Source organism: Triplophysa dalaica, chromosome 14 (genome assembly GCF_015846415.1).
Source record: "Triplophysa dalaica isolate WHDGS20190420 chromosome 14, ASM1584641v1, whole genome shotgun sequence".
In the NCBI taxonomy this organism is placed as follows: domain Eukaryota; kingdom Metazoa; phylum Chordata; class Actinopteri; order Cypriniformes; family Nemacheilidae; genus Triplophysa; species Triplophysa dalaica.
In genome coordinates, this window is record NC_079555.1 from 14,040,071 (window position 1) to 14,056,583 (window position 16,513).

A 16,513-nucleotide genomic window follows, 5' to 3' on the forward strand; every position below is an offset into this window, starting at 1 on the left:
TAACACATGACAAGTGATACTGGCAATTCCTTTATGTTGGTGCTTTTCCTCTTCGAGGAATTTATTTATTTATTTTTATTTTTAAATTTAAAAAAAGTTGAATTTTGTTGTATATTTATTTGATTAAATAAACAATTTGTTACACGGGTCTTTTAACTTTGTAGCATTTCTAGAAACCGTGTGGGAAATTGACATCTAGCGGTTGACATCGGTATTGCAGTCTAAACATGATAAATTGTTGGCATATGTCTACAGTGGGCAAGTTTGTCAGCAGAATGAATGACAGTCAGTGTCATTTATTTTCAAAAGAACAGTTAACCTGATGGGTCTAACATACACTGTTTTGCATGATAATCCAAATAGCAGTTCCTGTCAGCAGTCAGGCTATACATTTTTCATATGTGATGCCTGGGAATTGAACTCACAATCTTTTATTGCAACTAACCCAGTGCTACAACCAGTGAGCCACAAGAACAGAAGAACAGTTCAACTTCATTACAGGCCTGAACTCTTTCAAATAACTTGAACATTTACAAGGTAAAAATAAAGGACAAGATCCATGAGGAATTTTATGCTTTAATAGAAATTTAAACAATGGTTGCATATACATGATTGATAATATATACAATAGAGAGTTCACAGAGCTCACAAAAAGTTAAAACATGTAAACAACACATCCAAGCCATCAAATAAATGAAGCAAAAGTGCTTTTACACTCATTTATTTAAAAAATAAAAAAATTGTGGCAGCCTCTAAAACAAATGTATTATTGATTCATAAACTTCAAAAATTAAAATACTGTTACATAAGTCACATTTACTTACTGTGAATGATGATGTGATTGTGATGACGGATTCTTTGCCGGACAGTCTGTCAGAATCCTGCACATCTCGTTCATGGTTTGTGAATCAAGTGCAGGCATGCGCATGACTGACTGCAAATGACAAGATACAGCGATAAGAAGTAAAAGTGCATTATTTGTGTTGACACATTAAATGAACATGAATAGGTGATTTTAGAGAGGCTAACAATATATCAAGCTAGCACTGAGCACAAGATCCCACCTTCCCATCTGTATTTGGCCTATGAGAGTTCATTTTCAGTTTTTTTTATATTATACAATTCCTTAAACCGCGTGTCCATCGAGGCGTTTTCGCCTGGGGCGGGCGTGTTTTTTCAAATGTTTTCAACGGTTGCGCTGCATTTTAAAATAAAGCTACAGGTTGACGTTTTTATTTCACTCAGAGCTGTTGCTATGCGTTTTTCCCACGATCAGTGCTGGCGTTAGACGGAATTTAGAAGCAAGTACTTCGTTTTCTGTCGATAAGAGCATTTCATTTATTTTGCTGCTTCTTGGTTTTGGCCATTTGGTGTCTCCTGGCTTCATCCCGGCTCTTCAGCTGCAAAAACAACAAATAAACATTAAGCACACTTATAATTAACAACACTTCATAAACTGTGATCATTAGTGTTTATGGGTCTCATCTCTCTGTACCTGTCAGATGAAGGTCTCGGTCGTTTGCGGCAGTGCTTTTTGCCCAGGATACAGGGCCGAGGGTTAGGATAGGGAGCAGGTAAATGCCTAGTGATACAAATAGAAATACAGTTTCTGCAAACCATCAAATAATAAGTAATTGATGTCTGAATTTATTTCTGCATGGGCAGTATTAATATCACAATGTTCAAATCTAAATCCGAGAGGATTTGTTCGACTTACTAAGCCGCAGGATCTGGTGTAGGTGGGGCAGGGGGTTTTGTCCAAGTCTTTAGTCCAGCCACTGTCTGATGTTGTGCAAAACCTGCTGAGAACATATCAAAGTAGATAAATGACACACATGTTCATCCAAAGATGAATATCAATAACTGAGATTTTCAAAACAGTATTAAAAGAGTGTTGAAACTGTTGGTCAGACAGAACAATATTTAAAATACTTTATTAAGTTGTATATGCAACAAAAAAGTAACTGAATTGTTAATTGTTTGATAATAAATGTTTTGTGAATTTCAGCTTCATTTTTAATTTTGTAAAAAATATCGAGATATGTACCAAATCCTGAACTGAGGGTATTGTTTCACCCGTACACATGAGTATTCACATAATTGTAACAACGCAACAATTCTCCGTGACAAGTGTAACTGCAAGTGAAATTGTGTTGCTTAAAAAGTTTTCTTAGTGCCCACGCATCAACAAGCGAGAGAGACAGAAAGAGCACACGCACACATCAACCCTATAGAGCGAGAGAAAGAGCACGCCCATCAAGATGCTACGTGGAAGTTCTGCTGTGTTTGTTTGTTCATGGTATTTCAGTGATGTAAATTATATAAACGGTGGATATAACACTGGATTTTAAGCACATGCTCCCCCTCCAGTTGTTACAAACCTGTAAACATTTCTTTGTTGTGTGGAACAAAAATAAAGATATTTTATCGAAAGTCTGTAACCAAGCGTTTTGGGTCACCACTGACTTGTATAGTTGTCTTTTGTTCTACAATGAGAGTCAATAGTGACTCAAAAAGGTCTTTTTCAGACCAAAAAACAGACACACCCAACATTCCCAGAATAATTTCTGTCTTGCATATGAAGCAGTAGGCTCACATACATTGTTAAGAAAACTGGCTTTAAATTTAGTTTTTCAAGCTAAACTTACACTGCCCCAGAGTTGAAAAATAGTGTTTAAACAGATCAAAAAACGCATGGTTCGGATCATATCACAGACATTGTGTTACAAATTAGATCATTTTTCATATCAGCAATAAAGTTTGGAAAAACATTACTTCGCTTCTTAATTAACTTTCAAAATGAATGAATAAATCTTATATTAAGATTATATTAAGAGTAAGGGCAGTGTTGGCTTGCTCACGGGGAGACTGCATTTATTTATTTATTAATTAGATATTATTTATCAGAATGATCTTGCTTGTTCTATAAACACCAGGCACTGTGCTGTGTTTTATTTCTGTTTTTCCTGCTTGCCCCTGTAAAGTTACTTTGGAACAATGCACATTGTGAAAAGCGCTATATAAATAAACTTGAATTGAATTATATTGTTGTTTCCAGAAGAAACTTGCAGAAACTTGCCATTCATTACGATTTAGAAGTGAATTCTTACCAGACTTGTATAAAGTTTTAAGAAGTGAATGTTGTGAAAAGGTCCTTGTAGTAGAGTAGGCGGGGCGAGACCGTGGTTCGAGTCCGGTGAGCGCCAGCTGTGCGCACACCGGGCTCGAATCACGTAGGAGTTAGGGAGCACATAAAAGGAACGAGCGACCGGACCGTCGAGGAGAGAGGACCGGGCCCGAAGTGTTTGTATATGTATTTATGTTTTGTTCGCCGGTGGTCGTCCGTGAGGGGCCGCCGGCTTTTATTATTTCTGTTATTAAATGTTTGCCGGTTCCCGCCTCCTTCCTTCCCTTTTAATGAATCTTATTACATTGGTGCCGAAACCCGGGAGGAATGAGAGACATGCTGTCGGAGATCCCTCGCTGCTGAGGGGCATCGCGGTGCTGAGGAGTTCGGGCAGCGCGGACGAAGGGCGTCCGCCAGTGGCTGCCCGAGGCGGTGGTTCTGGAACGAGGATTCGGCTGGGACGGAGAGCTCGCTGCCGTGCTCCTGGGCCGAGGTGGGGTGGCGGCCGTCCAAGAGGGATCGGAGGAGTCAGCGCCGTTGGCCGTGAGCCGGAATCCTGCTGCCAACAGCCATGATGGTGAGGAGCAGGAAACGGCGGACTGACTCGCTGCCGATGCCCTCACACGGAGCTGAATAATAATATTAAGCTTTAAGAAGGCTGAACTATTAGGAAACCGCTGTAAGAGTTTTCATGCATTAAATTTTTACATTTTCTATTGTCAAAGATTGACATGTGATGTCAAGCTTTGTGTGAGGAGAAAACAAAAGATCATTAAGTGCATGAAAACTCCACTACTCCTGCAACTCTTCATTCAGCATACTCCAGTGTTTCGGTGACAGTCAGGACGCTGCTATTTCCAAGATCTTTCAATGTTTTAATTATTCTGCATAATCACTAGATACTAGATGAATGTATTTTGCTGGAGTTTGGTGTCTTAGATTAAAGCATTGGAAGCAGTCTCAGTGAAACGCGTCACTCAAACACTATAGCTCTGTTTTTAAACCTATGATTAAAAGGCTCAGTAAACTATTGGAAGGATGCAATGCCCTTTATGTAAAACATATAACATATCTCTTACCTTTGTGTTGCAACTGTTATGAACTTCAGAAGAAGGTGCGTTAAGTGCATCAAAGCAGATGTATTAAAGAGTAAGTATCATTAGATCATGAAAATGACATTTCATGCAGTGTGTTATGTTGCCGTGTATGAAAGTAGGCAGTCTGCCAAGTTGTAAGTCCTAAGGTGCATAAATAAAGTTATTGGCTTGTAAAAAAGTGAGTCGACTCTGAATCACGCAAACGAGATGTGTCTCTAACCATCGCGTATCTACGTCACTAGACATATTCCCCGCCTACGTTTTGCTAGGACTGCCGTGAAAACTTCACTCTCTACTCCCCAAAACGCTGTCGCTCGTTTGTGATGGGTGTGCCGCTTAAACCTGTGTTCTACATTGTGAAACTAAGTGCGTCTTATTTAAACAACCAAAGGAACAATTTCTGTGGAAACAATGGTTACAATTCATTTTCAAATGACACCAAAGGAGTATAACCCCAGGGTTTTACTGTGCGCGTGTCATTTCACCGAAGATTCCTTCAATAATCTTGGCATGTTCACTGCAGTAAAATGTTAAAAGACTATCCTTGAAAGGGGGAAATATCAACCTCATTTGGACCTGTTAGCTACACCGAATCACAAACTGTAAGTGTGACTTGATTTTTGTCTGAATTTAAAGATCTATTATTATATCTGTGTTTAGCTAATGCATTTTACGCTAAAGTTAACATGTATCTTTTTTTCTGGGGTATTACAGTTTGTATATCTTGCTATGAACTAGACTATTTTAAGTGTTAAATCTATTATCTTCTATCGTCTTCGGATGTTTCTTTGTCAGACTCGGGCTCAAACTGGTAAGGTAAAATCCCGCCATCTCTATCTATACACTATTTATAATATATAACCTGAAAACCATAATCCAGCAATGATGGTAGGCGTTCCATTTGCGACACATGATGAACGCTGTTCAACAACTTTTAATAAAAAAATAAACAAACCACAAAAGGAAAGCAAAATGCCGGAAGCTCCCGCACGGTCGACTGCCGGCCACACAAACATAACATAAAATTTAGGATGAACATGGATGAATCGCAGAACGAATCATTTGAGAGTCAGTCAAGAATTAAGGTTAGAATAATTACCTATTATTAGGACATAATAGTGTTTTTAAACCTTATGTACCATATAACCTATGTACATAAACTTGTTGTTGAACACTCCATAAACCAAAGTAAGACCTTAAAAATCATATAATACTTACTCTTTAAGCGAATCATTTCTGCACCCGGGACGCACGCGCACAGTACGTGTAAATACGAGAATGAATGAAGCGTGTCATCCAGCTCCCAGAATGCACAATACCTGAAAAGAAGCGGATCCATTAAGCGCATCATTCTGCCCTCGGGATGGGAATGGGGTCTTTTGTGCCACTTTACATTAGAGCAGAGATGTACCGTAGTGAAGTATTTTCACTTTTACTCATGTACATTTTTCAAGTATCTGTCATGATGTTCAGTCAATTTAAATTTTTCATAAATACGTAAATAGTTTGTTCAATACAATAAAATACATGCAATTCACCTCTGATCAGGAAAAAGCATATCTATAGGATCGGTATCATCCCATACTTACAATTCGGGTATCAGAAATAGGATTGTATATCACCCCACCCCTACACACCCTCTTTTATTTCGTAGATATGATCGATCAGGGCATCAAAAGTACCACAATAAAGTTTTGACGTGCGCTCGCAAATAAAATTATTATGGATTGCTTGTGGTGCAGACATGATCATATTGTGTGTCGACCCCACTGTGAGCAAGAGATTACCTGTATATAAAATGTGCAACAATGCGCTTTTATACTGAACCCACAGACAGGGAGCCTATTTGTCTATTATTATTAATCCGTATGATCCATTTAACCACTACTGAAGAATAAAGTCTGTTTCATGTCTGTGGTCCAATCTAAAAGAAACTCACACAATAACACAAAGCTGATTGGCTGCAATCTATGTTTGCATGTTGGTCTCATTTGTAGTCATAATGCAGCATTTCAATTAATTATTCAATCCATTAGAGGAAGTGTTACATGGCCGTAGGCAAGACCTGTTTAAAATTCTTTAGGATCTAGAACACAATCCTTAAGTGAATTATTTAGACTTTTTAAGACAATGTACTGTGTACACACACCTGTATACATAAAATAATGTATACAGGTTTGTAACAATTGTAAGGTGAGCAAATGATGACAAAATCTCCATGTTTGTGTGTCTCTTTCTTTCGCCCCCCGCCAAAAACCACTTACCGCTTTTGACCGATTATCGTTTATGCACAGTATGAAGAGACAAAGTAGCAACACTATGACAGCATTGTTGTCAGTCAGTGCTGCATTCGTTTTTCTCCAGGTAGAAATACACCAGTATTAAGCATCAGCAAGGCATCTCACCGTATGTACTGTGGGATGCTGTTTGCCAGGGTTCAAGCTCTGACTGGACTCCAGTTTGATAGCCGTAGCTTCTATGTACCAGTAAAATCTGATATAGCAGTTCAGAATGGCTTCAGTGGCGGAGATGGCCCTCCATGCCTCAACATTGCCTGAATGTTTCCCCCGAACACAACTTAAGAAATAATAACAATCACAGACGTTTACATCAAATCACAGTCAGACACTCAGAAAGAGTAACATTCTGCGAGAGGCAAATGTACAACAGTGACTGCCTGTGTTTATAGCAGCATGTACATTTAATTACAGTTAATATACAGTTATGCTTCTTCAATGCTTTATTTTACTAGCAGACTCAGAGGTTAAAAAGGCGACAGTCATACAACTTATATCCCTGTTGGGGGTGTGGGGGCATCCTCCCCATAACAATACAGATACGAGACTTGTAACATGTATAAGCAAGCTGGCAAAGATAGGTGATGTGATGAGCGCACCTTCAGTTCAGCCAAGGGCTGTCACGATTATTAAATAATCGTCAAATCGCGATTGTTTCATCTCATGACGATGGTTTCAAAACATCACAATTATTGCACATCTCTATAGAAGACACAAGGGGGAGCTGTAGTGCCTTTACATATTGAATGTATCTATTGTAACTAAAGTATAGTAACACTGGTCAAATGTACTACCAATACACCATCCCTCATTTAAAAAAAAACTTTAAAGCATATAAAGATATATATATATATATACCGCATGCAATGAAGTTATTTCTGGAAAGGGCTGAAATTTACCTTCATATGCGCTCAGGGCTCAGAGGATATGGCTAAAATGGCGACGGTTGAGTGTTCGTATTTTGAATCCGCCCGGAGTCCATGAGTCCGCTATAATTGATTAAAAATGAATGCACTGAAACCACATTACAATGAGAGATGTGAAATACATCTGTCAAAACAAACAAAAATAGTCCGATTTATATCCCAAAAACTACATATGAGTGAAAATATAGCTTAATCTCGCCTACAATTATGCTGTTTCTGGAAAGGGGTGACAATTTACCTTCACGTGCACTCGGGGCTGGATTCAAATTCTGATAGCAAATGTTAACTAAACTAAAAGAAAGCCCAAATATAACTGTTAACTATTAACTTTACTCAAATCTGTGCTAATGCTAATGCACTGAAGAGCCAACTCAACATTCCACGATGCAATTTCAGAATTAAAGTCCGCAATCAAAACAAATCCTTTAATAAAGTCATGTTAGCATGAACGGTACAAGTAAAGTATATTTTATTACCGTGTTGGGTACTCGTTCACCTTTCAATTAACAGTAACTCAGGATTTACTACGTCAATGACTATGGGATGTCCATGTGTTGTCTGCACAATAAATCAACAAAAATAAATGCAAAAATATATTTTTCAAGATAACTGGAAATGTTTAATCCAGTGCAATGGTGGCGCTGTTATAATATAATATTAATATAATCATTAGTGGTGGGCATAGATTAATTTTTTTAATCTAGATTAATCTAGATTAATTCCAAGATTAATCTAGATTAATCTAGATTAAAATGGCTCATTTGAATTCTGCCGAAGGCATTCAGAATATGTGTGCTACCCAAATAATGACTAAAAGTAAGTCTTTGAGAACGGGTTTCTCAAGCCAGGTGGCGCATTAGACCAGGGGCTCATCTCCTGTTTCCAAAATGCATCACAAACTGCTTGAGAAAGCTGTTCTACTATGATAATTGGTGATGAAAATTAAATTATGTTCAATAAGATGAACTTGTGTTTACTTCCGCATTAGCTAAGGGATGATTTGCGTTTAGGTGGTACTTGAGACTGGAAGAGCTCCTAAAGTACATTTACATTTAGTCATTTAGCAGACGCTTTTATCCAAAGCGACTTACAAAGAGTGAGGGAGCAACAAGCGATATGTCATACAGGAGCCATAATACATTAGATCTCAATACAAAGTTACTGGTTTCAACTAAAGCTAGACCACTACCTGTTGAGAGAAAGTGTTTTTTTTTAACCAATTCCGCATTGCACAATGTGCAAACAACCTTAGTCTTGTTGATGTTTCTATTGGAGGAAGCTTCTTAAAAATTAATATTCCCTGAAGCAAACCCGGCGGCTTCATAGCTGCATCCATGTTAGCACGTCACGTTTGATGCGGTAATTTCACAGTAACGTTATGTTGTGTTCAGACCAAACGCGAATGGCGTGTCAAGCGCGAGTGATTTATATGTTAATGCAAAGAGCCAATAGACCTACTTGCTGCGCGAATCGCGCGAATGAAGCCCTGGTCATGAGATGATGAGGCGGCTTCTGCTTCCGCGAATGACGCGAATCACGCGAGTTGAAAAATCTCGTTCTCGCCCCGTACAGTGCAGTTAAACTGGTATACATCCGCGCTAAAATATCAAGGTGAAAGTCATCATAGCTTGCGTAGTATAGACCCAGCTCCCAACCCAACTTTGAGAATAGATTAACGGCGACATTTTTTTTAACGCGCGATAATAGTCTCACTGCGTTAACGCCGTTAACGGCCCACCACTAATAATCAGATATTTGTTTTTGGAAAAAAATATTTTGTAATACTTTTTAGCTTTCCTGTAGCTCAGTGGTAGGAGCAAGGTTGTGGGTTCGATACCAGGGGATTGCATATACTTATGTAAAATGTATAGGACAAAAGCAATGTTAGTCGCTCGTCTGCCGAATGCCTAAATGTAAATGTCTAAATGTTAAGACAATCCAAGTTTAAACAGGGTGTATAGTCTCTTTATAACAAGTAAATGTGTTATAAGCAAAATTCCCGTTTTACCTGTGGCTTTATTAATGTTAGGCCACCAACTAAGAGACATATATTTTTATTCATTTTATGTATTTATTACCGGAGTAACTTCACCAAATAAAGTACTTAATGTACAAAAAATGTAGCTTTTTGTAAAAAAGTTGTATTGTCTCCAATATTTAGTCACAGGTATGTGTTCTCAATAATCACATCTGTAGTCGTGCCAACACTAGAGGGAGCAGGAGGGGTGAAGCTCTCTTCTTGTGGACAGATAGACCTCAAGCTCTTCTGTGAAGAACAGCAGAGCTTCTCAGCACATTCCTGCCCACAACGTAAGCTACAACCTGAGCTCACAGGCGCTGCTGGTCCATCTCCACCACTATTCAGTGCATAACTCCTTTCAGAAGGAAGGAATTCAGGCTGCACAGTGCAGTGGTTTATACCGAAGGCTTTCAGCACCCTTGTGATCTTCAGCATGAGATCTGAACACTCTTCTGCATTCAGTTTTTCTGGACAGTGTACATGCACAGACGCCACCACAAATGTTTCTGAGAGCTGCCACACGTGCAGCTCATGGACCGTCAATACACCCGGCACACGAGTGAGAGAATCCCGCACCTCATTGATGCAGAGATGCAGGGGTGTTGCCTGGAGCACAAGCAGTCCATAGCGATAAAGCTTAGGCAGGGCTGTAGCTAATAAAACTACAATGACTAGTATGGAAAAACTTGCATCTAAATAGACCAGAAGATGGCAGTCTGAATGAGGACGATGGCAGTGCGGTTTCATGAGGAGGACAACAAGACCATTAACTAAAATGAGAGCTGAACACAGAAGGTCCTGGGTCACAGTGATGAAGTGTCTTCTGAACCTGGATATCACAGGAGGAGGAGCAGCCGGGTCATATGACGGTACTGTGACAATAAAAAAAAAACACATTTTGGTAATTAGGGAAAATGCAAAAGTGGGATTTTAACATATAGGCCTACTGTATAGCATAACATAATATAATATATTGATGTAAAAGCTTCTCACTAGTGGGATCAGTGACGGTAGGATACACTTGCTCCTCTGAAAGTTCCTCTGTAGACTGAAGAACTTTAGGTGTACTTTCACAGACACTGGAATTGAGGATTTGAGCCTGATTGAGCTCAGGAACCGGTTTGGAAACATGGTGGTTTTGTAACTCAGAACATATAGAAGAGCAGTCCCGAACGCTTTGATCTGGATTTAAAACTTCAGGGTTGCAGAACATCAGTGCTTCATCCTGGACTTCAATGCCTAAAACGCAGTGAATATTATGAAGGTTCTCAAATCCTAACATATAGAAGTACATAATTAAATTATGTCACATAATTTCTTAAAAATTACATGGATTACAGCGCTTCCCAGATTGTGACCGCCCCCTGGTGGGCTATAGTGGTATTGCGGGGGAGCCGTAGGCTAGAACAGTTTAAAACATTTAAGTATTCCTACAAAATGATTGTTTGAAGTTTTACAGGAAAAAGGTTTGTAAACTGCCTAAATCTTATGTATTTTTTTTTACAAATGATTAACAGATATATTTATTATCATATAACCTTTCCAAGAATGTGATTAGGAACTTTTGTGGTGGCCCACATGAAACAATACTGTAGTAGCCTAAATTATTAAACAATATTTTCAATTTTTCTGAATTAACTATTAATAGTTGTGGGTTTGTTTTGTTCTGTGAACTACTAACAATATTTCTCCAAAATTTCAAATCAAAAATATTGTTCCTATTCACTTTTAAGCAACAAAACAATATTTGTACATGTAAGCTATTTAGGAAAAATTTCAAATGATTTTGTATGCAATATCCACTTTTTTCCTAAGGTTTGATTCTGTTGAATTTCAAAAGACACTGGACTTAAATGGCCACAATATATCTAGAAATGTTGATTTAATGAATATTTGTTATGGTCTGGAATTTTTTCACAGCTGTATATATATGGGTAGTTGACAGACTAATATACAATATACATACCTGTCTGTCTTATGGCATGAAGGCAAAATTGCTATTTTATATGATAAATAAAACTGTTTTATATTAATAATGTAACATTAACTGTTTGTTTTTTAAATCTTGCTATGTCACACCATAGGACAGGTCTGATTTATTCTTCAACTACCCATTTATAGGCTAGGCCTTCCTCCCATCTAACAAACATGGAGTTATATTCAACCTTTGCTCTGTGATGTTGAATGAAGGGCAGTTTGTATCATTCCTGGAAACTCACTCCCATCAACAGCTTGACTCATCCCTCGGTTTCTCGTTCTCCAGATAAACATTACTATATTGAATAACAGACTAGTTGCCCCAACCACAGTGGACAGGAGTGGATGTTGAATGGCTTCGGGCTGCACAAGGCGAGTGAGAATCTCCAGACTAACCGAGATGCACTGAGATGACAACAGCAGAGCTGAGATCAGAATACCAAAAGGCTGAAGTCGCATCCTGCTGTAGGGTCCCCGATCAGGGAGTGTCTCAGGACATCCCATTGACCCTGACGCAGGGTCAACCGCCTGGGTGATGTTTGGAAGAGATGGACCCGAGGCTGCGCAAGAACCAGAATAAAGAACAGATTTGTGTGGTTCTGACAAACAGGTAGAGGAAAGATGTGGGTTAGAGGTTTTAGGCCGATGATTCGATACAGAAAGAGCCATATTTATGAAAACGTAGAGCGTGTGAAAGCTATCCACCGCGATGAGGAGAGACCTGCAGATTTGGCCAACCACCACCTCACAAACCAGGAAGGCGAAGGTCAAGACCAGCATGCACGTGTGAGCAGAGCCACCCAGAAGAGCAGATATAATTGTCATTGCACCTGTAAAACACAAATACACTAATTTAATCCTTGCAATCATCAAATTGAAAGTAAAAATTGGAGATACATTGATATATCAGCCAATAATCAGTCAATAAAAGAAAATCTTCCCGTAAATGGCTATCGGATGATAGTTTAAGAACAGGCGATGATCAGGGCTGATATATTCCTTCAATTATAGGAGGACAGGAAACGGCAATGGATTTATGTGAAATGAAACATCACCAGTTTGATGTTCAATATTTTTTATATGAATTAATAACATTCAGAAAATTAAGAAATGTTACTTCATTCTTCAGTAAAAAATAGTTGGTTCAACTTAAAAAATAAATTATCTAGTTGCATTCAAATTTTAAGTTAATTCAACTCAAAAATGTTAGTCAACTCAATGTGTTTAGTATGGAAGCAAATAAGAGACATAATGTTTTGAAATTTAACAGCTTATGAATACTTGATTTTGAATTATTTTACTTTGGAAACTATGTATCTGAATTTATTTGTTTCGAATTTACCTCTATGAAATTTAAATATGAAAATTCTTGATTTCCAATTTAAAAACCTGAATTTAATGCTCACAAATTCAGATACAAAAAAAAATAAACTTACAGAATTTCAGATAAAATACATTCAGATTGATCAAATTTGATTGCTCTTATTCAGATCTCAAATTTCAAGTTAATACTTTTCAAAGAAAACATATGTCTAATTCGACTGCTCAAATTCAGATCGAAAATTTCAAGTTAAATATTCACATGTTAACATCCGGGCTACCCAGGATAGGAAAAACAGTTGAGCCCAGAGCCCGTCTGCAATTGAACCGAACCATTGAACCGAACCAATGAACCGAACCGACGTCGGTCGAAAAATAATAATAATAATAGTTCCAAAAAATAATTACCAACAACATACTTTTGTTCTGTAGAGTCTGATTGTACATAAACAGCAAACTTACCGGAGCGCCTTCGTTTTCCCTAGAAGTCATCTTCTTAACAGGTTTAATATCCGTGCCTTGGCCTCTTCTTGGATCATGACAGACAGTCAATGGTTCGGTTCAATGGTTCGGTTCAATGGTTCGGTTCAATGGTTCGGTTCAATTGCAAGACGGGCTCTGGGCTCAACTGTTTTTCCTATCCTGGGTAGCCCGGATGTTATCATGTGAATATTTAACTTGAATTTTTCGATCTGAATTTGAGCAGTCGAATTAGACATTTGTTTTCTTTGAAAAGTATTAACTTGAAATTTGAGATCTGAAATTCTGTAAGTTGATTTTTTTTTGTATCTGAATTTGTGAGCATTAAATTCAGGTTTTTAAATTGGAAATCAAGAATTTTCATATTTAAATTTCATAGAGCTAAATTCGAAACAAATAAATTCAGATACATGGTTTCCAAAGTAAAATAATTCAAAATCAAGTATTCATAGGCTGTTAAATTTCAAAACATTATGTCTCTTATTTGCTTCCATAGTTTAGTCAACTCAACTAGAAATTCATCAAGTTAACTAGTATTTTTAAGTTGAATTAACATAAAATTTTGAGGCTGCTATTTTAAGTTGAACCAACAATAAAACATATTTTTTCCAGTGCAGATATCACTCTGAATAATCAGCCATCGCTGGAGCCATTTTCTATCCGTGCATCTCTAAAGATCTAAAGTAATCTATGAAGTGGTTGTTGTAAGATCTTAATCTTAGCTGAGGGGTGAAGAGAAACCAAAACCCTGAGGTGAATCCTAATGTTCAAAGATGTGCTCCGTTGCTATGACCTCCATAAGGTCTTTCTGTGAATTCCCACTGTAAAAATTACACTGACACAACGGAATCCTCCTTTTCTGGAGATGCTCCAAATTGAATTTAAAGAATTGAACTATAATGAAATCCCTGGGGGAAAACTTCACAACAAGTGAAGGTATATCAGAGAAAACGGTTTCTTAAACAGTGTGGCTATAAGTATTTTTTGCTAAGGCTTGAGAGAAATGCTTTTTAGTGCGAGTCAAACACCTCTATATATTGACATGGATTTATTTATAAAACAAACCATTGACATGTGATCAGATCATTTCAATGTGATAAATATATTAATAACAACATATAAAAGTCAACTAATAAAATTCAAATATAACAGAATTTTTATTTTCCTATGGTATACAAGTCTAAATGACTGAATAAAATTGAATGAAGTTTATATTTATTTTAAAGTACTTTAAAGATCTGTTTAGCAATATATAATGAATAATCTGTTTTTAATCATAATATCTGTGTATTAACATCAGGTAAATCTATGAAAGTGTATCATTTACCTTTTGAAGTAGGCTGTCCTGTGTGGTACAGAAACTTTTTCTTTAACTCCAGCGTGCATGGGATGCTGTTCAGGAAATGAATGTAGTAAGTTTAAGGACAGCCCACTGGTCACTCTACCAACAGCACAAGAAAAAGAGAGAGAGCTTCTTCTAAGCGCTATCATGTGAGACAATTCAGTGTTGTATGAGTCACAGTTCATCAGCTAAACTGCTCTTTAAAGTCTAAAGTCAGCAAAAAAAATCAATAATAAAACAGTGTAGAAAAGACAATTCAGATGATGAGGTTGTGGACTCTTGTTAACTCTCTCATTGCCTAAGGTTATCTTCACCCCGATCTGGCAGAGAACAGTAGGCCAAAAACTAACAGGTCAGATTGAAACTGACAAGCGAAAGGGTCTTTAAAGCGCTGAATCAACAACAGGCTACACATAAAGCAAACCATGAATGCAATGCAGATTTAGGATTCCAGCCAGTGACTCTCTGTGGGGTGCAAAACAAATATATTTAATTTTTCTTGGAGATATATTTCAGGAAGACATTGCGAAGTGTTCACAAAATATTTGCAAACCATAGCTCAGACACTTCAGCTTTAATGTTGCCAAGATAAAGGTCTTACCAGTTTAATCATTAGCTTGTTGTCAGGTTGATCAATAATTGTGAAGAAAAAAAATCTACAATTATTATCTATAATTTCTAGTACTTACTTTAATTTTTTTCATGAAGAGTTCCTATTCTTTCCTGATAATGTCTTCTATACAAACAAATGCAGAATATCCCACATTAGCCAAGTTTAAAACGTTTGCTTTGCCTGTGCGCTCAGCCTGTGGTCATTTAAGGCAGGAACACACTACAAGACTTCTAAAATCTGAAAAGATTAAAAAAAACTAGAGATCACACATTTGCAGACTTATTGAACGTTTGTAGAGAAAACAAAACATGATCAAATCTGCTGACTGGCGCAGACTTTCTGCAACAACTCTCAGACTGAAAATCTGAGCAAAAGTCTTGTAGTGTATCCCAGCCTTTAAGTAAGAGTGACTGGGGATTACATAGAAATTCTTTCCAAGTAGTTATAATTTTAAGCATCAATGATCAAATACCCCTGAAATCCCTTCTTTAAAGAAACTCTCCCACGTACTGCATATCTTCAAATGGACGACACTCAAGTCTTAAAATACATAAAGGTCAAATTTCACAGTTTTCTTCAAAGGTTCAATGTTAACAGTCATCTCATCTTGAGACAAAAAAGATCCAATATTTCAAGACATCAAGACAACAGAATGTAAATTTGGTTCATTATTTTACGTTATTAGTGTCCTGTGCATGGCTTCCACTGACTTCGCTAATCTTAAACATATTACAGTCCTGGGGCAGGGCTGTATCGTGCATTTCACAGGGTGTGTAAGCATACCAGACCCCCTGAAGTGACTTTTTCTTTCATATACAGTAAACCCCACACACCGTTCAATTCTTGGAATTTAATATAACTGTAGCTTTTATCCATTCTCAGATGTCTAGATCCAACCCAAACTGCATATTTATGTGTTCAAGTCTGACATTTCTACAAATGATTTTGAGAGAAAAATAAAGTACACAAACAACACAAGACAATTCCTGCAAAAGGTCCAGCGTGTACATTTTTTGGAGGGCCTATTGATAAAAATGCCATATGAATGATATACACATAACTAGCCATGTTGTTTCTATAGTAGCCCAAAATTGACAAAATGCTCTATGGAGCGCGTCTCATAAAATCGCCATCTCCTTCGATGACATTTTAGTCCTGTGTCAGCCACCGTAGTGCTTTGATAGAAAGGGAGGAGGGGTGGAGTGAGCCATTGGTTGCAATTTGCAACCTCACCGCTAGATGCCCCTCTTGCAACTGGCTTTGCTAAATTAACTATTTCATAAACACATTTGCCACACATGCTTTTTTGTCATT

At 37.6% G+C, this 16,513-nt stretch overlaps 1 protein-coding gene and 1 long non-coding RNA gene across 2 annotated transcripts; both read right to left on the reverse strand.

The window, feature by feature from the left end:
• Positions 1 to 830: 830 nt before the first annotated feature.
• LOC130435809 (uncharacterized) lies at positions 831 to 2,153 on the reverse strand. The gene is made up of 3 exons (XR_008908851.1): positions 1,718 to 2,153; positions 1,496 to 1,582; positions 831 to 1,400 (listed from the first exon to the last, which is right to left on the reverse strand). It is a non-coding gene; the product is annotated as an uncharacterized LOC130435809 (long non-coding RNA).
• Positions 2,154 to 9,608: 7,455 nt separating this feature from the next.
• Positions 9,609 to 14,683, reverse strand: LOC130435705 (uncharacterized). Its single transcript, XM_056766489.1, has 4 exons — positions 14,572 to 14,683; positions 11,633 to 12,274; positions 10,461 to 10,706; positions 9,609 to 10,339 (listed from the first exon to the last, which is right to left on the reverse strand). The coding sequence occupies exons 2-4, from the start codon at positions 12,267 to 12,269 to the stop codon at positions 9,609 to 9,611; spliced, it is 1,614 nt and encodes a 537-aa protein (XP_056622467.1). The 5' UTR covers positions 12,270 to 12,274; positions 14,572 to 14,683.
• Positions 14,684 to 16,513: the final 1,830 nt, after the last annotated feature.